Source organism: Porites lutea, chromosome 11 (assembly GCF_958299795.1).
Source record: "Porites lutea chromosome 11, jaPorLute2.1, whole genome shotgun sequence".
Taxonomy (NCBI): Eukaryota; Metazoa; Cnidaria; class Anthozoa; order Scleractinia; family Poritidae; genus Porites; species Porites lutea.
Window position 1 is genome coordinate 21702541 of NC_133211.1, and position 21343 is coordinate 21723883.

The window sequence follows — 21343 nt, forward strand, 5'->3', positions numbered from 1 at the left end:
CCATGGGACCCTGTCTAGTGTTTAGTTAATAGATAGAGGTGAATAACATATGCGGATGTGCAAAGACGGGAGAGGCCTGATGAATAAAATGAAGTCATGGACACCCATCCGCAATTCGTTAGCCCAGAGACCTCTTACCCGCCGAATAACAGGGAAAAGAGGCCTCTGCTAGCGGGGAACTGCAAGCAAGCTCTCCGGGGCGCTCTGACGGCGGGGCGGGAAAGGAAGAGGAGCTTGCAACTACGTCTCCTCTGGAATTTAAATTCCACCTCCAATTCCCCTGTGGCTCCCCGTAGACTGAGCTGTCAGATTTCCGCCAATCAGCGCGAAGCGGAAACAAGCGCTAATGCAAACAAAATTTGAAAAGCAAGTGCCAAGGGTAATGACGTCATTACTGTCAGCTCCGCCAATCAGCAATTCGCATAGACTTTTTCGATGCAGATATTCAAATTCTAGAGCCGTAGTTGCCAGCTCTCCTTCCTTTACCCGCCCCGCCGCCAGAGCGCCCCAGAGATCTCCCTCGCAGGCTAGCAGTACGCTCTTTAGCTTTATCAAAATAAAGAAAAAATGCGGCCAAAGAACTTAGAGGGTACACAATAAGGTTCCGTCATCCAGCACAAATGCCGTAATCCCAATGCTTATCTTCGGCATCCTTTATCCCTTGCATACTTTCAATCCCGAATTTCACCCCCAGTTTATTTTAAAATCCCGAATCCCAAAAAATCTATTCGGGACCCTCTAATAAGGCTAGTATCTGCTTGATAAAGGTTTAGGCGTCAGGATCGGGGACGAGCTTTGATGTCGCTTATCTGTATTCACTATCAATGCTTCGCCCGTACCTTGGAAATTCATGCTTACTTTGAAATGTGACTGATTCGCAATACGTCGCACAACACTACATGTACTAGTTAACGGTTTTTAATGCAAGAAAACAAATGCCACAAAGGACGTTCAATTATATTTACCTCACCTTAAAACATTAGTATTCAAATAAGATAGTACACCATTCTTAATCTCCTCAGTATTTTTCCATCTGATTGTCAAGGTCGAGCTAGAGAGCCGAGTTTGAGAGGCCGCTGCCTTTATTTCTTGTAATGAGCGACGCAGAAAAGGCCCATGGGGATGGGATGTGATATATCCAACCTTACCCTCAGTACCCACGAGCAATTTATACTCTTCAACAATCGTCCTTGATAATCACACGGAAAAATGGTGGACTATGAACAGTCCAGCTCGAAAGAATAAAAACAATAAAAACCTAACCCCCAAAAAACTCTAAAAGGCTTGTTTCCGCGTACGAACTATTCTTCAGGCAAGTTTAACTTCTAATAATTTATTCTAACTAATAACAAAAGACAAGAACTTCGGTAACGCCTTCATATCATTATGACTACTATTGTATTCAATTAAGCTACCCTTCGCGTTAGTGGTCGAAGTAAACAAAAATTGCTTAATATTTTCTTTCTGTTAAGATAAAGCAAACACTAAGAAAGTGCTTGGAAAATGGAGTCCTTTAACAGTTACTATTAATATAAGAATGATGATTAATGCAAACACGGTATCTAACTATTCGGGGCTTATGTTAAGAATGTCCGCTTTCCAGCAAAACAGCAAACTTGAAACAACTATCTTGACAGGGCGAGGCCATGATTTCTTTAATGACGCGACGTTTTTACTATCCCCTCTGGCTTGGCCAATAACAATACACAAGTGTCGGTCAGCTTCTACTTCTGTCGATGAAAATAATAAAAAAAAAACATCACTTAATAGGGTTTAAGTACACGACGACGAAACAACCCGTCATGTTACAAAGGCGACTGTACAGAAGCGTTACTTATAAAGTGTTTTTGCGTTTATTTTTTTAACTTAACCAGTACTCCATCTCACCCCATTTGTCAGCTGTATAGTCGAATCCACCAGAAATTGAATTAACACTGTGTCCTAATTCAGAAAGTGATAAAAAAATTGGACGTCGTGTGTACATCCTCCATAAAAAGTCGCATCGGAAAGCTTAACGTCGTAATCGTTCAGTGACGTTAAGGAAGTGCCCCGAAATGTGTTCAGCACATGCAAAATTATTGTTGTACTTATCAAAACCTATTTGCGTTTTTACGTTCGTGTTGCTGTCCCCATTGTACATTTAAAACTTTCTAGTAGAAAATAGAGATGAAAAGAAACTGAGTACAATTGCTGTTTGGACACAGTGATTGATGAATATCAGGGTTGCCACTCGTCAGAAAGTTAAAAATTTCCTGACTTTTCCCTGACATTTCACTGACCTTTTATTAATGAGAAACATGCTTACATTCACTTTAGCTTTTTTGCAGGCCGTCGATAGTTTTCTCTTCATTTTCAACCTCTTCCCGCTTTTCTCGGAATGAGGGAGAAGGTGTTTGAAAGAAAGCATTCACAACGAAAACCACTGACCACAACTACTACATGTGTCAAACGTGGAGTGTCAAATTGATCGTTTTGCTTGCTTTGCAGCATACTTTTCGTCTTTTTCGAAAAAAAAATGCATTTCGAAATCTTGAAGAAAACTACAAACCGGAAAACACAATTCTCCCAGACTTTTCACTGACTTTGACAAAGTATCAAAGATTTTCCCTGACTTTTCACAGAACGCCTATAATTACGGTGCTCATATGCCATATATAATTCTATTACCATGTTTTCGAGTTCATTTAATAATCATTGCATAAACAGCTTCTTACCTTTTTCATATTCACGCAGAACTTTCATCTTCTGTCCTTGTTATTACAACCTCGGTGATTTTTGCGTTAGGATTTTCCTCTCTGGCTCGTTGGATGGCTTCCAAAATAGCCTAAAAAAACAGCATGTGAATCTGGATTAACACACCACACTTACGCGTTTACAACTTCAAAGGCTTCTTCCACCTGGGAACGATTCAGTAAAACGGTGTTTTCGTAAACAGTCTTAAAAATCCCACTTACAGCATCAGTGTCAGGGTCACCGGTTTTTATAATGTTTCCATCGTCATCCACAACTCTCAATGTCTCCGTCACTGTCTTGGTTTGCTTTACTTCTTGAACTCTAGTTGTGTAAGTCTAAGAAAGGAATAAAAATAACTTCATATTCTTAATGGAATTTCATATGACCATACATAAAACAATCAAAGGGGTTATGCCACGAATACAATGCTGTCTTGGGTCAACTCCGCGCTAAAGTCATTAGCTACATGTAGTGCTTTAACAAACACGATTTATAAGGGAGCATTAATCCTACTTTTTTAATGATTGTTAGACGCATAGCAATAAAACTTCAAAAAGAGAACAGTTTCGATGCCCTAAATACTCTTAAACAATAACACTGGACTATTATTTTGGAATTAAATTAATATGAAGACTCATTTCATCTTTTTAAAAAGATAGTACATGGTGTGCCATAGTCCCATTCAGTTCACTGAAAATGGTTTCAGACAACATTTGTCAGGATTCCAATGAGTTAATCACTGTTCATAGTCCCCTATTTTTTTCCGTAAGATGGTCGGGATCAAGTACCAACCCCCATGGGCGGCCATTTTACTTTCAAATTTACCGAGACCTGGATGGCCGGTAAGCGCTCGATCCTGACGATCTTAGGGAAATAGGGACTGCGAACAGTCTAGAAATAAGTTAGGGTGAGCTGATTTATTTGCCATTACAAAGTTTCTATTTGTGGAGCAAATCCCACGGTGTTACCATTCACATGAAACCTCTTGGGAAGAACTTGGCATCGTGCTATCTATTTCTTCGGGTTTTACAAAAAAGACATTTGCAATTGTTCTCATTTCTTTTTACTACTGGTAGTATAATGGTTAATGAAAACTTACCGTGGTAACCACTTCACTGCTCTCAAGATCTCCTGCATGTTTAGAGATGATATCTCTCAACTCTTCTGCTGTCAATTGATCCCCATCTCCCTCAATGGTAATGGTCTTCTGGATAATTTCAGTCGGCATGGTGGTTTGACGGATGGTTTCTGTCCTTGTGGGTTCAGCACCTCCCATCATGATAGTACGAGTGATAACCGTGCCACCGTCCTGGGTTCCTGCAGGTCACAACATTATCCAGATATTTCATTTGAGTTTGCTCTAACAATCAGTACAGCAGCTAGCCTACGAGCGATTTGGGAGGGTCGAGAGAAGTCACGCGAAAGGAGACGCGAGTCACTCGCTCGCGCGTCCTCTCGCGGCTCGCTTGTTTCGCTATAATTCAGTGGAGAGCTTGTTCGCAGGCTAATCAGTACCCAGTCGGTAGACTCTTTTTACAAGTAAATGACATTTTGCCTTGAAGGCTAGGTATCATGTTCTTTAATATATTCTCCATTTCTTTCCGAGCCAAATATAGTCCAAATTAAAGCAACACTGCTTGATTTCGTTTTAGCGCAGAAGTGTCATTCTTGGCTGACTGCATCTTTCCGGGACTCAAAGGTCCTTAAACATACCGACGACATTTCAATGAAAATCAACAATCCTTAAAGTGATTAACATGGATTTGCAGAATGCACATATTTTAGCTTTCAAATGTGGATGTACATACTGGTTGTTGTTTCTCTTGTCATAAGAACCAGGGAAAAAAACTTGTCTCTACTCGCAGGCTAGATAATGTCTATGACAAGACACTTACCAACCCCTAGGTTAAATTCTTTGCATCTACACACACTTTCATTTATCTCCAGAAATACAGGATAGTGCATGTATTGTTTCCAGATTATGTCGCATTTGATAGGGTCATTTCTTATTTTCATATATAATAACTTCAATTTCACTCAAATGTACATGTTTTAGTGACCTCTTTTATGAGGAAGCTTTGGCACTTTCACAACAATCGCACATCTTAATAGCCTCCATTTCTGGACATTATGAATCACAAAACTTTTCAAATGGCAAACGTGGTCAGGTTAATGGTAAGCTTGGTTATTGCCAATACGTTAAAAAAATACCTTGTAATAATAACCAAAGAACTAATAAACGTTAATTCAAGTTATCAAAAGTACAGTTAAAAGGGTATTACGTGTAAGTTGCATCAGGCAAAGATTCCCTGTGACGTTTGGGACAAATTTCTCTCATTTGTGTGCTTTAAGTTTCAAGCTTCAAAAGCCTTAAAGGCAAGTTCATTTTAAAAGTACCTGACACATTTAGTCTGGAATGACATAAATCGGCCATTTTTTAAAAGAAACTAACGAGAACATTTCAGCGTAAAAAATACATCTATGTTCTTGAGGAAATGCATTTTTATCGAACGCTCTGACTTTCTTGCCCATGCAGAGAATGGTTAATGGTTAAATGTGATTACTTTGATTAGCAATCAAAGCATGTTATGAACCACGAATGGACCAGGTTAAACCAAACAGTTTGAAAGCCAACATTTCTCAAGGTGTTACAGTGCAGTGCACAGTTAGTGTGTTAGAAAAATGTTGGATCAAAACAATTTCCACTAACCCCTGGAAGGCGGGCTAACTGGTGGTCCATTTTGGTCATACACCACTCTCTGTGTGGTAACGCTGGGCACATTGTAGTGTCTTGTATGTGGTGCATATGGCTCAGGTGAGCTAACCGGTGAAGAGGCGTTATAACGATAGCGAGTACCTTGGTAAGCTCCTGGATCTCCGTTTTGAGATCCTCCGAATGACAAGACTTGGGTCTGTACCTCAGGAGGTTGGTTTTGCCGGTACACTGTTGGTTCTCTTTCACTGTTTATTACCATGGTTCGCGTAGTCACCTCTGGTGGAGCACTCTCAAGATCATTGCGCACTGATTGCCGCTGGATAAAGCCCTCATTTCTTCTTATGCTCTCTCGTACAAAGCCACCCTCACCTTGCTCATGCTCTAAGTTAAGATCTTCTTTAAGGGATCGCTTGATCTCGTGCTGTGGAGGCCCTAACCTAAGCGTGTCGCTGCTAGTTGATCCAGATGTGTAACTCCTCACTAGCTCATCCTTTGTCACAAGAGGAACCTTGCCTCGAGAACGACTCCCATCAGAATCCAGCAGATCCTCTGCACTACGTCTCCTCTCCTCCTCAGGCTGACTGCTACTGTCATAACCCTTCCTCGCTCCACGGCTGGGTAAGGTTGCACTGGTGTAGGTGCGGGTGTAAGTGACATTATCTTCTCCTCTTTTTCCACCACCCCAAGTATTAGTCCTGGAAAATTCAGGGCCCTGCCAAACAAACAGTTGTGGTCAGTGGATCATAACTGTAAACCAGTATAAGTTTCTCAGAATCGTGTATTCAGGGATCCATACTTTTGAGAAACGGGTCCCTGAATCACACCATGTAAGTACTGAGGAAGCCAAAACGAACTGTGATTCCTGAACAATGTTCCCGCCAGGGCTTTCTACACTGGGGTCCACAGGAGCCATAGAGAAGCAAAAAGGGGGTCATGAGGGAGAAAAGCGGGTCTTTGCGCCTTTTGGCCCCCTTGGGCTAATTACACTGCGGCATTTCCCCAAAAAGTGCGTCAATGCCACATTGCCGCGGTCTGCTAAGAACATTGCTGAAAGGCCAATTAGCGCTAATACAGAATTAAAATTTTGTTCCGTTTTTGCATGTTACCTTTCATTGTATTGCTGATAGTAACATGATTTGTTATCATTACTGTATCTCGGAGTAAAGATTCAACAATATTTTGAGTTGCATGTTCTTAGCCAAGAAAACCTTGCTTAAAATTTGGCTTGATCCTGGGTTAAACTTCATCATCTTTCATGGAACTGGGCCCTCAACTCTAAAATCAAAGGGTAATCCACAACATCTTACCATTTCAGATTCTGGCAACTTAAGGACACGTCCCTTGTATGTATCCGTGTCAGCAACCCTCGTTTCAGCTCTCTTAATGGTGTCCACACCACTCTTGGGGGTAGCCATACCCACGCTCACCATCTCAGGCTCCTCTTTCTTCAGTTCCTTCATCGTATATGTTGCTCTATAATTTGAATATTTTATTTATTTATTTTTCCTTTCTCTCTTCTTTTTTGGATACCTTATTCCTTATTCAAGACTCAGACAGACGTGAGGCTAGTTAAGAACCTGTACATGTCCATCTTTAATAGTCGATGCACTATAGAGTAAGAAAAGACATCTGAGGGACAACTGCATAAATTCCGTACTGATGACATGCCACTACTCAGACCTGGCTAGTGCTTTTGACTGGTCGTGCTGTGAGGGAAATTTGCTTCAACCAATCAGAAGCACTACCCAGAACTGACTAGTGACACGTCACCAGTATGGAATTTCTGTGGCGTTACTCAGACATCATATCGTGCGGAAACCACGGCGGCATTGCAAAATGTTGGCTGTTTTCTCAAGCTTAAGATCTTATTCACGGCAAAAATGTCCAAAACTGAAATCTGTGCACATACCTCTCAGCAGGTCCACCAGGCGCTGTGTAAGCCATGCCTGCCACCTCAGGTGGTTCTTGTACTCTAAAAAGACAAAAACAGGAAGCCTATTTGAACCTGAGCACACTAAAAGAGATAAAGAACAATGTAGAATAAATAAAGCAACTATCACCTTCTCTTTTCACTTTCAATCCATTCTTGCAGCCTTCTCTCTCTCTCAGCTTCCTTTTCTCGTTCAAGGCGTTCTTCCTCACGCCTCTTCCATTCTTGCCTTTCTCTCTCCCTTTCTTCCTCTTCCCTTCTCTCCTTCTCCCGTCTTCTAGCTTCCTCTTCCAGTGCAGTGACTGTAGCTTGTGGGTCTCGCCTCTCAGCAGTTCCATATGCATAACCAAGACCCTCACCAACCCCAGTGGCCCTGATCACATCTTGGCCTCCTTCTGCCTGTTGTCTGCGTAATCTATCTGCTATCTCTCTTTGATACTGTTCCCGCTCCTCTGGTGTCATGGTGTCTGTTGACTCCTCTATCACATGTGGAGCCTGCAAGTAATCACAGAAGTGGCAAATAGCAAACTTGAAAAAAACTTTACTGCTCTTTGTTGAGAGGTGCTATGGATAACGGAGGGCGGGGAAGAGGGGGAGATCATAAACCAACCGGGCGCGGTTAGGTGCACCACTGACCTGCGCCTTTGGCAGGTCTATCAAGAGACATCAACAGTTCGTTTTCGTTTTGGTTGTTTCATTTTGTTGTTTTGCTAATAATGAGCTTGTAGGGCATGTACCAATGGAACTGTCTTCTCTTATCTACACATTTCTGAGAGCTTACGATGATAATGAGGTTTCTGTAAAAGTTACAGGATCAAGAAGGCTTGAGAATGGACTCGTTGTCCCAGGATCATTCAAAGCACGAATGCCCAGCAGAGCTATTGCCACAAGTTTTGAGTGAGATATATTGCGGCTGAAAGAACTTTACGCCCACATAGACATTAGAGTTGAAACTTTAAGGAAAATTCCAACATTCTCCAAGACAATGAATCTAGAGATTGTAAGCTCTCGTGCACTTAATTTTCTTTGGGTGGGAGGGGGAAGGGGGGTGAGCACTTATTCGAGGTTGGACGCTTATTCGAATAAATACGGTTGTTCAGACGTACAACAATTCACATAAAATGACATTTTCACGAATACTAGCCATGTATAACAGAGCGTGGCTGTAATTCTACTGTGCAACAATATTGACCCTCGCTTTGGTTCCCTGCAGATGTTGTTTTCAACGAGCGTTTTCAATCAAGTCATGGTAACATAACTAGGGAGCTCGTGCAGCCAGGACCAGGACAAAGGAAACAAGATAATAAGAAAAGCGACAAATTTAATGATTTCTTTTTGTTTATTAGACGACTAATGATGTCAAACTTGATCGGAATGGCAATGCAATTGTCACTTTAATCTTCAAGTTAAGATCACCATTTCATCAATATTACCTGTCACAACATCAATTTCATCGAAAATACTTATCAAGAGTCTCAATATTCCAACAGACTCACCTTTCCTCCTTTTGACAACCAAGGTGCCCTTAATGGCAAATCTCCTTCAGAGAGAGGTCTCTTTCTGGGATCATCATCTTTTTCATCCACATAAATCCTAGTTTCTGACAGAGAAGGCATTTGATAACGACGAGACCAGTTCAGGCTTGAAACACGATTAAATTTTGGCTGTTCTTTGACTGGGTGTCCTTCCTTATGCAGCTGGTACAGAGTACGCTCACTGTAACGGAACTTTGAGCCCATCTTTAAGAGTGAGGTACTTCGAGATGGTGGTGGGTCAGAAAATGTTAGTCTGTCAATATGAAACAAGCACAAGTCTTCAATGAGAAGGTTTGTCTCAACCTTTTGAAAGTTTGAGATGTGGTCTGGGCCCTAGTGTGTACCCATAGAAGGAAAATTTCTTCTGAATCACAATGGTTCTTTGTTTTGTAATAGTAAAAGAATTTGGTAAAGGGAGGAAGCGCAGCTATGTGGTAAGAGATCAAAACTTGCAATATGGAGACCCTGAATGCAGCTCTGAGTCTGTCACGCCCTGAGTGCTAATTAGATTATTAATTTGTTATTTAAATAGTAGTCCCATGTTCAACTCCTCCAACAGGGTTGTAAGTAGCCAACTAGTTTGCATCTGGCTACCAGTTAGGATTGTTACATGTTTATATGTTCATATTGTTATTAGTTTCTGTCCTCTACAATGCAAACTACTGTGATACCAGTAATGATGTTACCCATATAAAGTCTTTTTAATAAACGTGCATAATAATGCTAGAAAAAAGCGATGGGGGGCAGGGGGAGTTACACCACTTTACAATGCCCACAACACAAAATTGTTTACAAACAAATAGCATGTCCTCTGTTAAGCTTACCCTATTATTTTGCAGAGCACTTTTCATGGGGGTATTGTAAAAGTTAATAATCAGAGCGACATAAAAGTATTCTATCTAGGAATGAACCTTAGTGCTAAAATGTGCAAAGATATAATTTCTTCCAAGATTATGGTCTAGCCACCAAAAACAGTAATGTCCTCACAAATATACTGTAATTCTACAGTAAGGTATGCAACTCCCAACCTGAAAAATGTATGGTGTTCAACACATGATTTGTACAAGCGTTTTGATGCTTTCTCACTCGGCAATTTATAAATTGCAGTGGTGGTTAATGTCTCCAGCTGAGTAAAAGACAAAAAGATGTTAGTTGACCCCCTGAGGCCTAGTTACTTGCTTAAGCCAAAAGGAGGCTATTGACAGTGTTAAGCCATCAAAACCACAACCCACATGTATTTAACCTGATGAACAAAAATTTCTATAAAAATTAGATATACAATAATTGAATCAAAAGATAATAATAATAATAATAATAATAATAATAATAATAATAACAACAATAAAACAAAAAAAGAAACTTTCTGACTGACAAATAAAGAACAATGGCCAAATGCTAATCAAAATGATACGCTTAACTAGCCCAAGGAAAGTACTCATAATGCTCTGGTTTGTGGTTTATATTAATTTTGTGATCTATATGGCATAAAACTACTTACTTTACATGAACCTTAAAAGATCTGACATATTTATTTCAAGTAATAAACACCTTGTTTCTTAAGGGAAAATTACTTTGGGAGAATCCAATATTAGATTCGTCATCTCAGATTCTATGAACTTGTAGCAATGAACTTGTTTCAACAAGAGAAAAAAAAAATCAAAAAACCATGGAAAATCATAATGTAATGACTCCATTCAGAGTATTCTTTACTTTCAAAATCCACTTTGGGATGAATGAAGAGGTATGTCTTTGAATCAAAGAATTCCTTAGCAACACACCCTTACAGCTGCAGATTTGTTTTCAAGACACAGTCTGTCCCTTTTTTCTTACAAAAGAAAAATTGTTACCTTAACAATTAGATGCTAAGGATCATTATTTGGAAGATTTCTTGTAAGCAGGGCTCAAAGTAGTCATATTTTGTTGTATTCTTTATCAGTATTTTAATTTGTAAATAATTTATTAGGAGCAACATTGACATCAGCTCTGCTGAAGGGGCAAATCCTGAATGTTGGTTTATTTAATATTACGTTAGTAATATTATCTAAAAATAATAAGTACGAGGTAATAATAATAATAAAATTACACCATAATGATGCAAAAAAGGGAAAAAACAAAAATCTGCCATTACCTCCCCTGGATGGCTTTTAACAATAAAGTTTCTCTTTCTGTACTTGACATAAACAATCTTTGTCCTAGACAAGTTAAAAAGCACATAAAATTAATGATAAATAGATTTAATCAGAAATCACTACAACATGTCCAGAAACAGAAAACTTAAATTTAGATCAGACTTCCTTAATTTCTTGGCCCAACACGAGAGTAAGGAAGTGCTAAAGCGTTGATGACCTTGGGGGTTAATAGCACCTTAATTAGAGTGTCTACACTAAGTTCATCTCACTTTCTGTCATCAAAATGACACTGGAATGTTACCCTTTGTGACTCATCCTGGGGTGTAAAATTAATCCAAATCTGGAGAAAAATAGCCCCCCAGGCAGATGCTTAGGTTCTCATAGTGAGCTGCATTGATATTATAACAATTGCAATTGACACCTACAGAGTTTAAGCGTAATTCCAGAATAATACTTAGCCCGAAAGGAAACGTAGGCTGGCATGGATGTTTACCTTATATTCATGGTGTGGCTTTTTGTATGTAACATACATTTTAAATGCAAGTACTGACTGTGCACTATTTGGAGGTTTTGAAACATGGCTGTGCAAACCTTTCAAAAGATACTGTTCAAAACATTTTGAAGAATACACGTAGCATTCAGTTTATTTTTATTTTTAAACCACAGCTGGTAACAACAAAATATTTTTTGTCAAAGTCCTGTTTATCAGAAAGTGGAAGACGTTCTGTACTTGCCTAAAACCTTTGAATGTTCAGCAGACTTTAATGGGGTGAGGAAGTCGAAAAATAACTATCCATGTGGGAGGCTACAGAGGGCTAACAGCAGCTCAAAGAATGTTTTTATTTACACTAAGGAAGTTTATGTCACTCTCTCTCTAGCATTGTATTGTAAACATTCATGAGTCATCATCAGATGCAAATTTTATCCCAATTTGGAGAATAAAAGCTTTAATGAGCCTTTAAAATTAATGAAATTCATCTTAAGTTATAACTGCCTAAATTCAAAATTAAGTGCAGCTTTAAAAGACATCTGTCAGTACTTTACAATTTCCACCATCCACAACAATTAAAAACAATTGACAAGCCTTAACGAACCTTTGACAGGTTTGTTGCCATTAGTTTCCTGATAGATGTATTCATAAAGCAAGAAAGACCAGTTTTGTATTGCTATAAAGGGCACATTTCTGATCAGTTAGTTTTAGTATAAGGAGTGATACAAAGTTCCAAGAGTCTAGGTCTAGGATAGGGCATCACCTACTGAAACAGTGCCTGTTGTATATGTAAAGCAAATCAAGTCTTTGGATGTCTGGGATATACTCAGGAGAACTTTTGTGTATAATGGATTCCAGAAACACCATTGCAAAGTGTTAAATTCAATGAACATCATGCACCCTTGCCCCCCCCTCCTCAATAAGGTACCATGCCCTGTAATGTCAAGATAATCTGTTCTTACCAAGGGACACTGTTCACCACTAGTCGATCCTTGTAGGTGGCCACTCCTTCATGTGAAACACCAATCAATATCTCATTGCCTTGTCCATCCTAAACAAATGTAGATAACAAAAGTGAAAAAATTAACTAATTTAAACAAGAAGTAGTTCACAAAGTATTTTTTCCTTCCTCTTTCTCCCATACTATTCACAAGAACACAAAAATAACACTGTTTGGAAAACAAGTTAGAACAAGAAAGTTGCATTGATTCAGTTTTCTTTTAAAGGGTTTAGTTTCATCATTTATTTCACGACTGTCACTTTGATATTGATAGCGACGTTTCGACTGCACACTGCAGGTCTTCATCAGGGGATAGTGTCGATTTACTGAGTCAAACTATTTGTACCACCATGGTTGTTAGTGATTGATGTATCACAAACCTTGCTCATGGTTGGTGGGTTTCGATCCCTTTTCCTTTACTATTATCATACATGTGCATGTATGTACATGTAAGTGTTACTAGGTATGACTATTACTAAAGGTGCAAGTTAATTCTCTTCATCCTTGCTTGCAATTGTCTTTTGCCTACGTATTTTTATGACTTAAAGTAGTCATCACAGATTAATAAAGTGCATTTCAGATTCCAATTCATAAGTCATATCACCTGGTTTTGAGACAACAATTACCGAGTGTGTTGATACATCACTTTTATTTAAACACAGAGAATTTGTGTGATATCAAGGATTTTGAAGGTAATAGGGGAAGTGTATGATATTTTCCTGCAGGAAAATGTAGGCCTGGGGTAGATTTGCGTGCCAGAGAACGTCCACCAAATGTTGTTGATTTTTATCCCCAGTACACTCACGGGACATCCATCAAGAAACAAAATTAGGATTAGGTCTGTCAAGTCTTAGTCTTGGCCACCAAGTGTCATACACAACATTATAAAACCACACCATCAATGTTTGTCTTCAAGTGTACTAATTTGAAAGTGGGGCTAACATAACATGTTATACAGTGTAGTAGGAATACTGGACATAAAAAAAGGTTACCCATACCCTGGCAGGATGAGCATCAACGCCAAACATAACAAGTTTGGAAGCTGCAATCTTCAAGTACTGCGAGTCAGCCTCTTCAGGGCTAAGACCCCTACAAACAAAATAACCAATCCACAGTTAACCACTGAGCATCTCTTATGTTCGACACTGCCAGGTCTGGAATGTCTAAGAGCGAGACAGATGCACACCTGGCATGGTCATTCAAGTGTTGTACAGTGCTTTTATCCACCGGATAAGTCACTACCCGGTGGATAAGGATTAGGGGAACAATTGCCTTATCCAAATGAAAAAAAATCTATCCAGTGGATAGTGTTATTACCCTTGAACAAGTAAACTGGGGCCTGACAGAAAGTGTTGACTGTACTGTATGCGAATTAACCCTGGCTTTGGTTTAAAAGGAATCTAACAGAAAAGTGAAAAATAAAATTCAAACTAATTTGGAGTCTCTCTGAGCTAAATTCCTTATTTAACATGGATTTGAAATAACAGCTGTATGACCAAAGATATACACAAGTTGTGGAATAGTAACTTAGTTCCAATGTAAAGTACAATTACTCACCTATTTTCCCTGTGAAGTTCCCTGATTTTTTCCAATAATTCAGGTGTCTAAACAAAATTGTGATAACAGAATCAATAATGATACTTTTCTATGGCATAATATGTAGAATAAGGAAGTACAATTCAGATGAAAACTAGCAACTAGCAATTTGTAGTAGTAAAACTTTCTTGTTGAACAACCTGGTAATAACAGTACTAAAAGACACCCTACACATTTTGAGTTTGTGAAATCTTGCAAGAACTACTCTCTGTGACAGTGTTTTGAACTTTTTACTGTCACAATTTTGTATGTACAAAATTTAACAAAGTACCGGTAAATAGTGAAAAACTGCAACAAATTCTTTAGCATTCTTTAATTTTTTGTGTGTGTTTTTTAGACTTTTATTGTCTTCTATTTTTAATGTACAAAACTAACACAGATATTATGTACATGTATATTATTAACCAGTTTTTCTGTAATGCTTTAGGGTTAAGTGCTACTTTGTGTTACCTGATTGGGTGCAAAGACCATTCCATTCAAGTAATCATCACCATGATCACGTGCCTCATAATCTCCAACATCACCTGCGCACAAACACACGTCAGTCATAAAAATCAGACGAAAGCAATTACAGCATACAAGAAAATACCTAATGAACAAATCTCAAAGTTCTGATAACCATTTCCTTGTTACTTATTGAGCAGGCAATTTCTCTTCCTTAATTACAGTAATTTAGATGAGGCTGGGTTATATGGTGTACAGATTGTACAGTATTTTGTTCCAACTACAGAATAGCATAGTCTCACTAGCTATCCATTAGTGTATACTTGTAACTATTTTCTTGTACCAACAGGCACAGTAAATAAAAAAAAATTAATACTGAATGTTCTTCTGTTTTCAGAGTTTCCATGACAAGTCCTCTGTATAATGGTAATCTTCCTTCTTTCTTTAATGTATTTTAGCTATGGCACAGATGATTAATCAATATTCAATCCCCATTTTCACCTCACCTTGCACTACATAAGATCCAAGAAGTGCTTGATTGTAAAATGAACATGGTAACCTGAAAAATATCATATCAATATAATTTATTTAAAGATATGTGATCACTAAGATAGAGAGAAAACAGGATCTGTCACTCAACCAACTCAGAGCCTATCTAAACCATCTCTCAGAACATTCATCATTATAAAGTAAGCAAAACATGCAATACAAGATAGTGGTTGAGGTCACACTAGAGACTTTACTATGGTAAAAAGGGCTTTACTATGGTAAGTAATCGTAACGTCTTATTTACCATAGTAAACCTGACAGGTCCACTTAAAAAGGCATTTGAAACTTTCCAGGCGTTTTTTCTGGCGTGATCGGTAACGTGAGAGTGAAAAGTAAAACAAATGATAACATGCTATGAGAGCTGACTAAATTGAAATTACTGAACTGTAACTTCCTGAGCGTGACCCTCACAAGTGTACAAAGATGGTTCAATGCGAGAGGGTATTGTTTTCTGTTGTGAGCATTTTGCTTTTAATTCTGCTGCTGAGACAAGCAAGAAGAATGCGCTCCCTTATTACCTACCTTGGTTTCGAATACGAAGTTAGTGAAGATGTTTTAGTGACAGGTTCATTGATTACCCATCGAAGACGTACTCTTAGAGAAAGAGCGGCATTGCAAAGGCAAGTGTGGGTTTACCCTCGCCCCCAAGAATGGTTTGAAGAAATGTACAGAAACAGAAACCTTGAAGCACTGTGGAAAAAGCAATCACCGATGTTCTAAAGCTATTCTGTTATGTGACCCTTTTTGAAACTACTTTCGTCAAAAATCATGACAAACTGTCAACAAAACAAACAAAGTTTAGATAGACTAGAGATATACCCACCTATTTTTTTTGGTAACCAGATGGTTATCGGTGATGGGTCATCTTTGTTCTTTCCGCGGTAGTCATGGAAATTAACCAGGGTAGAGTTTACCATAGTAAACTGAAAAATGCCGGTCACACTTACGGCGCCGTTTACTATGGTAAACTTGAGTTTACTATAGTAAACTTTCTCTAGTGTGACCTCAACCACTAAGTCATGTAAGTCACCCAGAACTCACCTTCCAGAGTTAATGTCATCACGTAACTGCATGCACATCAAATACCTTGGAAACAGTTGCAAAAGAAAAACAAAAAACCTTTAGAAACTTGAGATCCATACAATGTACTTTACAAGGAATCAGTCAACAAGGTGTACAACGTACAAGGTAATTTGTCAGGAGAAACTACCAGGTTATCACAAGTCAACTGGGCCATTTTCCACACACACCTTCATTTATTTGGGTTTGTGTGTATTACACAACATAGGTTTTAGCATAAATTAAAAGGAAGATACTATTGAAATCCTTATAAATAATATCATAATTTGTCTGGTAATTGTTCTGTGTAGCAACATTAATTTGCATTGTACAATGTGCAAAGGTTTACAGCCCTTCAAGAAAGCAACATGACATTAATCTGTTGCCATCTTTCATACAGTTTTCATGATCATGAACCTGAAACAAAGCCAAAAATTTCAAGACTGGTACAAAACAGAAAATTAAAAATTTTTTGATCAAAGAGAAATACAATGTACATATGTTACTGCCTAAAAAACCTTTTTCCTTAGGTTTTTCAAGAGTGAATTATACTGTTTCTTAGGGATATATTTTAACTAAAATAACGGCAACTTAAATCCTTAATAAAAACTAAGAACAACAACCTGGGAGGTAATACAAGCCACCAGGGGCAGACGATTTTGCTTGATAAGAGAACCTTGGAAGAGTACCAACTTTTTTACTGTCCTTAACTACAGGGCTATGCACAATATCAATATCTTATACCCAGTATTCTCAGGTTTCTTGCCCATGCAACAAGAGATTTCAGAAAAGATTTTAGGCAAAAAGGGCTCCAGTGGTGAATGCAGTTTTTTAGTCAAAAGTTCACTTATGATAATCATGTATGTTCTTGCTTCCCCCACTACAGTTTTCGTTAACACTCATTGTCTTGTTTGACCACAGCTTGTTTGGGCTGTTCAGTGAAGATAGATATTGGCCCTATTCTTATTTTAGGTTTTTATCAACCTTGACTTTGACTCCATTCATAAAAACACACAAAAAAAGAGCACCGCCAATATTTCCTTATCTTTCTTGACCAAACAAGTTTGGTCACCAGTTACATGTATGATGTCCCCTGAAAGTCATAGCTGCAACGACTGATAATAAACAGATTAAAAGAAAACAAGAATCACCAAAAGGTGATTTTAACTGGGCTGCCAAGGGGCGATTTTGTCTGAGGGGAGGGGTGGCTGTACACACTCTTTGTACCCTTTTGGGAGACTTTCGTAGCAAGAATAATGGGGCTGTGTAGTACCTTTTAAATTCCACCCTTATGAATAAAAATAAGCAAGTTAGCCATTCTAAGCAGAAAATGATTAGCATTATTTTCATACATCCCTTCCCCAATCCCTGGGGAAGGGGACTGAGTTACCTGGTGTAGTCTGTTTTGATGTGAGATGGGACTGGTTCATAAAACTTAACCACAAAGGCAAAGTTGGGCTGAGCACCTTCAAAACCAAAAAATAATATTGTATCATTCAGTCTGCAAGTCTAATATTATACTTCGAGCTAATTAGAAAACAATTGCCATTAATGAACAGAACTAAGGAGTTAAATATTAAACCTAAAGACCTTCAATCTTAAAGTGAAACAGTGCAGAAAATTTCAAAAGTTTTTGATGTCCACATCTGTTATCTTTATCATTTATATACTTGTATGGATATTTGGTATTAAAAACATTTTCTTTATTTCAAACCAGTTTAGATTTTAATTCCTTTGTCTCAGCACCATTTAGTTTATTGAAACATGACTTGAGACAAGGGAAAACAATTACACTTAAAGTAATATTAGCTGGCAAATTTTTAAACCAAAGAAAACTTTGAACTACAACACATGTAATGCATAAAGGATTTGAAGGAAGTGTTTAGGGTTTTTGTTGATCCAGTTTTGTTTTCCGCACTCATTTACTTGACATCATGGGCAAAGGATCAAAGTAAAAATACAATATTCCAGCATTATTTGCAACCTCACAAAAAATGTCCCTTTATAACAAAATTCATAAAATTGAACAAACATTTTCCACACAGATTTACTAAAATTATTAATTCATAATAAATTGAGCAATATGCTACAAATCTGTAATGCTTCTTAATCAAAACAAGAATTTTCTCATAGGCTGACGTCAAAGATGAAAATAAAGAACAATATACACGCCGGAAAAAACATTTCTCAAACACAAACAAATTGTGAGATCATTCTTATACAGCTACTCCAAGGAGAAAGTTTAAAATTTTAACAGTATCATAAACTCCTATAATTAAAAGGGAACAAAATATAAAAAAACAAATCGTGACCTTGCAATTAAAGAGTAAAGAATCAGTTATCTCTAATTTTCATTTGATTAAGAATGTATGGGAAAAAACAATTTCCCACAATCTATCATCATTACAGATCTGACAAGCTATATTGATGCAAAATTCAACAGTTAGGATCCACCGCAAAAAGGTGGACTGTACCACACAAGAAGCCGCAGTGTGTTACAGGAAGCTGTTGACACACACGATACTAACTTGTTTACTGTTTATCTACAAGCAAGCAGAGTGGGAATTCTCCATGTATTTATTTGCGCAAAGTTTTTTTTTCACACCAAAATACACAACCACCTTATAAACCACCTACACTGTATGTTGAATAATACTGGTCATGGGTGATTAGTTTGGTCAAAGCATCTCACATTTCAGATTGCTGTATTCAAAACAGGCTAACCCACGCAAGGAAGCATTGTCAACAGCTTCCCTTAAAAAATACAAAAGCTCTTAAAAGGTTAAACTATGATCTGTTTAGGTTAACAATAGCTGTTGAAACTTGATCAGGTCAGAAATCGGAGGCAAATAATTTTGTCTTGTAACTCTTAATAATCTTGCATTCAGTATTTGCAGTTGAAGAACTTGACAATTTATGAAAAATAAAGACCTCACAGGTTTACAAATATAAACAAAGTAGAACACGCTATCAAAAACAAAACCAACAACAAAATTTACCACAGAGAGTAAGAGATCGTTCGAGGTTTTTTACAAGTTTATTAACAATATTCTTGGAATCAAATTGTCTGGGTAGTGAAATGAAAATTAGCATGACAAAAGTTCTTTAGTTAGGGAGGAGTTTTAGACGTGGGAAAAAATTATAGGAATTGGAAATAATTAATTTCGATTCATATTTTAATACATCATACCATTAAGCTGAGCTGTTATTTTCTTCTGAGGATCCAACCAGTACTGAGGAGTAAGAATAAACGGAATATTAAATGAAGTTATTGAGTACACACATGAAAGGCTTTTATTCTCTCTTCGCTATTAGCAAAAAAACATTGTGAAGTCACGCAACGAGAACTGTGAAATATTTGCTACCAAAACACAAAACAAACTAGAAAATTCCTTGTTTTGTGTGAGCAACGATTTTTTATAATGCTCTCTGGGCCAAAGTTGGATGATAAACATCTAGACTAAACATCAATCGAGGAAAACAATTGAGAGATTAACGACCAGGTGGACGTATTACCTTCCGTAGACTAGTATAAGGATACATTGTATTAAAAAGTTAAAGTGCATGTAAGCTAAAACTAACTTTAGGCCGAAACATAAACAAGCAAATGCTTTGTACCTTTTCTCCTTTACCGTCTTGCCACAGTAATCCAAAATACTCTTTTTCTGAAATATTCAGCTGTGTTGTAACCCAGAGCATCAAGTCCATACCTTTGGCAGTTTTCTTAGGAGAGAAAGTTAAGCACAGGTAAGCTAACATGCAAGAGGCTGATTCATTTATTTTTTTACAAAAGAGAGAATTAACGTAGGATAACTGCCCTTAATAGATAAATTCGGTTTTGGTTTAATTCCAGGCCAACATTAATTCACCGACGATAAATTAAAGCTTCTAAAATCATCACAATATGGTCTAATATGTGACGAGCAGAAAGGAGAAGTGTGCGTCTCAAGTAAACATTCGGATCGAAGTGCCTTTTAACACCACGACAACCTCAGTAGACTAGATAAAAAAAAACATCAAACAATCACACCGGAGGAATCAGCAATTCTGACTGACAAAGAGGTTATAACAGCATGACAAGGGAAGAATTTAACTGCCCATGAATCATACTGTTAGAAATTGTATATTCGAATTCAATCAAACAGAACAAAACATCTTGTTTCTCTTTCGGCCCTACAACATCACATCTCAGGATAAAGCAAGTAATTTTTAAATATATCTTTTAAGAAAATGAATCAGTTCGATAAAAGGAATGTTCTATTCAGCATGAGCGTTTGCGGAAAACTGCTCCACATCAAAATCTAAATTTGTTCGGTTTCAATTCAAGCTTGAGTGTTGGAAGACTGCCATTTCCTTATATAGCATTTTCTTCATTCCAGTCACTTAAAGGAACACGCTCTTCTGCCGGTAGAGAACAACTCGAATAGTAGTAGGGTATTAGGAAAAATCACATCTGGAGTACTTCTGTACGTCGCCTGAATCAAACTCCCAATATTAAGCGGTGGAGTCGTCGACAGAACAAGAACTCAACTTCATGGTCAGAGCAGAATTTGTGACAGTATGATTAGCGCTGAAACTTCTATTACAACAGCCATTAAAACATGATAAACCTTTAAGTGAATACATGTTAAAGAAATAGCTCAAACCAAACTTAATATGTGCAAAAAATTCGTTGAGGACACTCACTTGTAAATGATCTGTATTCAAGACGGTTCCATCGAGAAGAGTGACCTGACACGAAAGACGATTTTTCGGTGGCTTTCTGCTCGCTTGCTGCCTCGGAGAAGCCGCCGAGCTATCCGTATTTTCTCCTGTAGCCCCAGCCATTCGCAGACGATCAACTCCTTCGGCTATCAAACAAAAATAGTTTCGAAATCAACACGAACAAGTAAACGGACTAAAACTTTCACGAGTCGCATCGGCTATTCGTGAACAATAATTACGTCACGTGATATATCTTAAAGCACGCACGCGAACCAATCAGATTTTCTTGCCGTGATATAGGTTCAGTGTCACGGATGTTTCAATTGGATGATATGCCGCTTGTTGCATTTCCCGCCACAACAACAAATTATCTCTTTGTCATGAAGTGATGTCATTACTTTTGTGTTGAAAGGAAGTGGGTGTGAGCTCACACCATTAAAATAGTACTGTGAAAAATG

At 38.0% G+C, this 21343-nt stretch overlaps 1 protein-coding gene across 2 annotated transcripts; it reads right to left on the minus strand.

The window, feature by feature from the left end:
• Positions 1-902: 902 nt before the first annotated feature.
• Positions 903-21116, minus strand: LOC140952708 (uncharacterized). Of its 2 annotated transcripts, none has more exons than XM_073402148.1 (21): positions 20868-21116; positions 19800-19904; positions 19372-19414; positions 17572-17647; positions 16164-16208; positions 15080-15132; positions 14580-14653; positions 14091-14137; positions 13532-13622; positions 12496-12584; positions 11043-11106; positions 9943-10040; positions 8876-9167; positions 7510-7874; positions 7359-7421; positions 6757-6922; positions 5444-6161; positions 3833-4050; positions 2955-3068; positions 2715-2824; positions 903-1730 (listed from the first exon to the last, which is right to left on the minus strand). In XM_073402148.1, the coding sequence occupies exons 1-20, from the start codon at positions 21006-21008 to the stop codon at positions 2726-2728; spliced, it is 2961 nt and encodes a 986-aa protein (XP_073258249.1). In that variant the 5' UTR covers positions 21009-21116; the 3' UTR covers positions 903-1730; positions 2715-2725. The 2 variants fall into 2 exon arrangements, with proteins under 2 accessions (XP_073258249.1, XP_073258250.1); XM_073402149.1 differs by having other exon boundaries at positions 5591-6161; positions 20868-21115.
• Positions 21117-21343: the final 227 nt, after the last annotated feature.